This window comes from Octopus bimaculoides, chromosome 6 (genome assembly GCF_046866305.1).
Source record: "Octopus bimaculoides isolate indiv1 chromosome 6, ASM4686630v1, whole genome shotgun sequence".
NCBI lineage: Eukaryota > Metazoa > Mollusca > Cephalopoda > Octopoda > Octopodidae > Octopus > Octopus bimaculoides.
In genome coordinates, this window is record NC_142933.1 from 14036139 (window position 1) to 14037827 (window position 1689).

The window sequence follows — 1689 nt, forward strand, 5'->3', positions numbered from 1 at the left end:
ATACCTAGCGACGCGTTGTATCCTTGAGCAAGACACTCAATTTCACGTTGCTCCAGTCCACTCAGCTGGCAAAGATGAGTAGTACCTGTAATTCAAAGGGGCCAGCCTTGTCACATTGTGTCTCATGCTGAATCTCCTCGAAAACTACGTTATGGATGTGGATGTCTGTGGAGGGCTCAGCCGCTTGCATGTTAATTTCACGAGCAGGCTGTTCCGTTGATTGGATCTTCTGGAAACCTTGTCGTTGTAACCGTCGGAGTAGCAATTGTGTTTGCGTGTGTGTGTGTGTGCGCGCGTGTTTCCATGGAATTGTGTACAATTACATGGACACTAAGTATTCCAGATAAAATAACAACTGAACTGCAAAAGCTCCGAAACCCATACAAATATACCAAATCATACACACACACACACATATATATATATATATGTGGATATATGTATGTATATATACATTCATACATAGAGTGAAAGAGAGAGAGAGAGAGAGAGAATGAAAGTAAGAGAATGAATACGAATATTGGAGTTTACCGAAAACCGTTACTCATGAAACTTTCATACACACACAAATATATTTGTATGTATGTATATGTATGTGTATATTGACATCTCGGTATAATACTCAGTAAAATATGCACACACATGCTCACAGTTAAAAATTCTCTTATCGTAATAGTTTACATAAATAGGCATATACACATTAATCACAACCCCCATAGTCGTGCGAATATATTTTTTACACACACACACATATATACACACTTCCAGTCACACACAACTCTCTCTATCTCTATATCTATATCTATATCTATATCTTCCTCCCGCTCTTACTCTGGTTTTCATTATCTGTCTATCTACTATGTCTGCACGCACAGAACTTATACTCTCTCTCTTTCTTTCACTCACTCTCTCTTTCCTTCACACTCTTTCCCTTTTCTTCACTCTCTTTCTCTTTTCTTCACACACACTCTCTCTTTCCTTTACACTCTCTCTCTCTGACTAGTTGTCTATGTATCTACTACGTACACACACACACACACACATAGAATCAGACATACACCATCATACACTATCACACACAACATGGAAACGTTCTGTTCACGTGCTCACTGCATGAATGGAGAAAACTGACCAATGGCAAAGCCGGACGACGGCATGCGCGACAGCGATTGGTCGATTGCGTACGCCGCCGACTTTCGATCTCTTAAAACATAACAGCCTGCCGTTGATAGAGAGAGGTCTATGGGGGAAAAAGACAAAAAACTGATAGTGAAGAGTCTCAGACACATTTACACATTACATAGGGAGAGAGAGAGAAATAGAGCAGTCTGGTATTGAACTTCTGTCTTCATATAGCCAATACTGTACCCAGATAACTAACAAAAAACACAAAATAATAACAATAAAGAGAAAAGTCTGCATATGGCATCTGGAGATAATGCTGTCCATCTTTTGGCCGGAGGGTAAGAATAAATATAATATATAATAATGTAATGTGGTGTATACACACACATGTATATTTATTTTTATATATATAGGTGTGATGTTTAACACCTGAGATGCTGTATATTGTTTATGTTATATGAAGGTAAATTAATTTAATATGATTACATCTGGAGGTTATGCTGTACATCTTCTGGCAGGAGGGTAAGAATAAATATAATATATAATAATAATATATGATATATA

At 37.7% G+C, this 1689-nt stretch overlaps 1 protein-coding gene across 2 annotated transcripts in view; it reads left to right on the forward strand.

The window, feature by feature from the left end:
* The first annotated feature begins 599 nt into the window (after nucleotides 1-599).
* The window catches only part of LOC106867208 (solute carrier family 25 member 36), a 62161-nt gene continuing 61071 nt past the window's right edge, over nucleotides 600-1689 (forward strand). The window contains exon 1 of one of the 2 annotated variants that reach the window (XM_089353501.1): nucleotides 600-1463. In XM_089353501.1, coding sequence (XP_089209627.1) covers nucleotides 1423-1463 — 41 coding nt within the window. In that variant the 5' untranslated portion in view covers nucleotides 600-1422. Of the gene's footprint in view, nucleotides 1648-1689 lie in introns of both variants that reach the window. The other variant, XM_089353500.1, reaches the window with a different exon arrangement.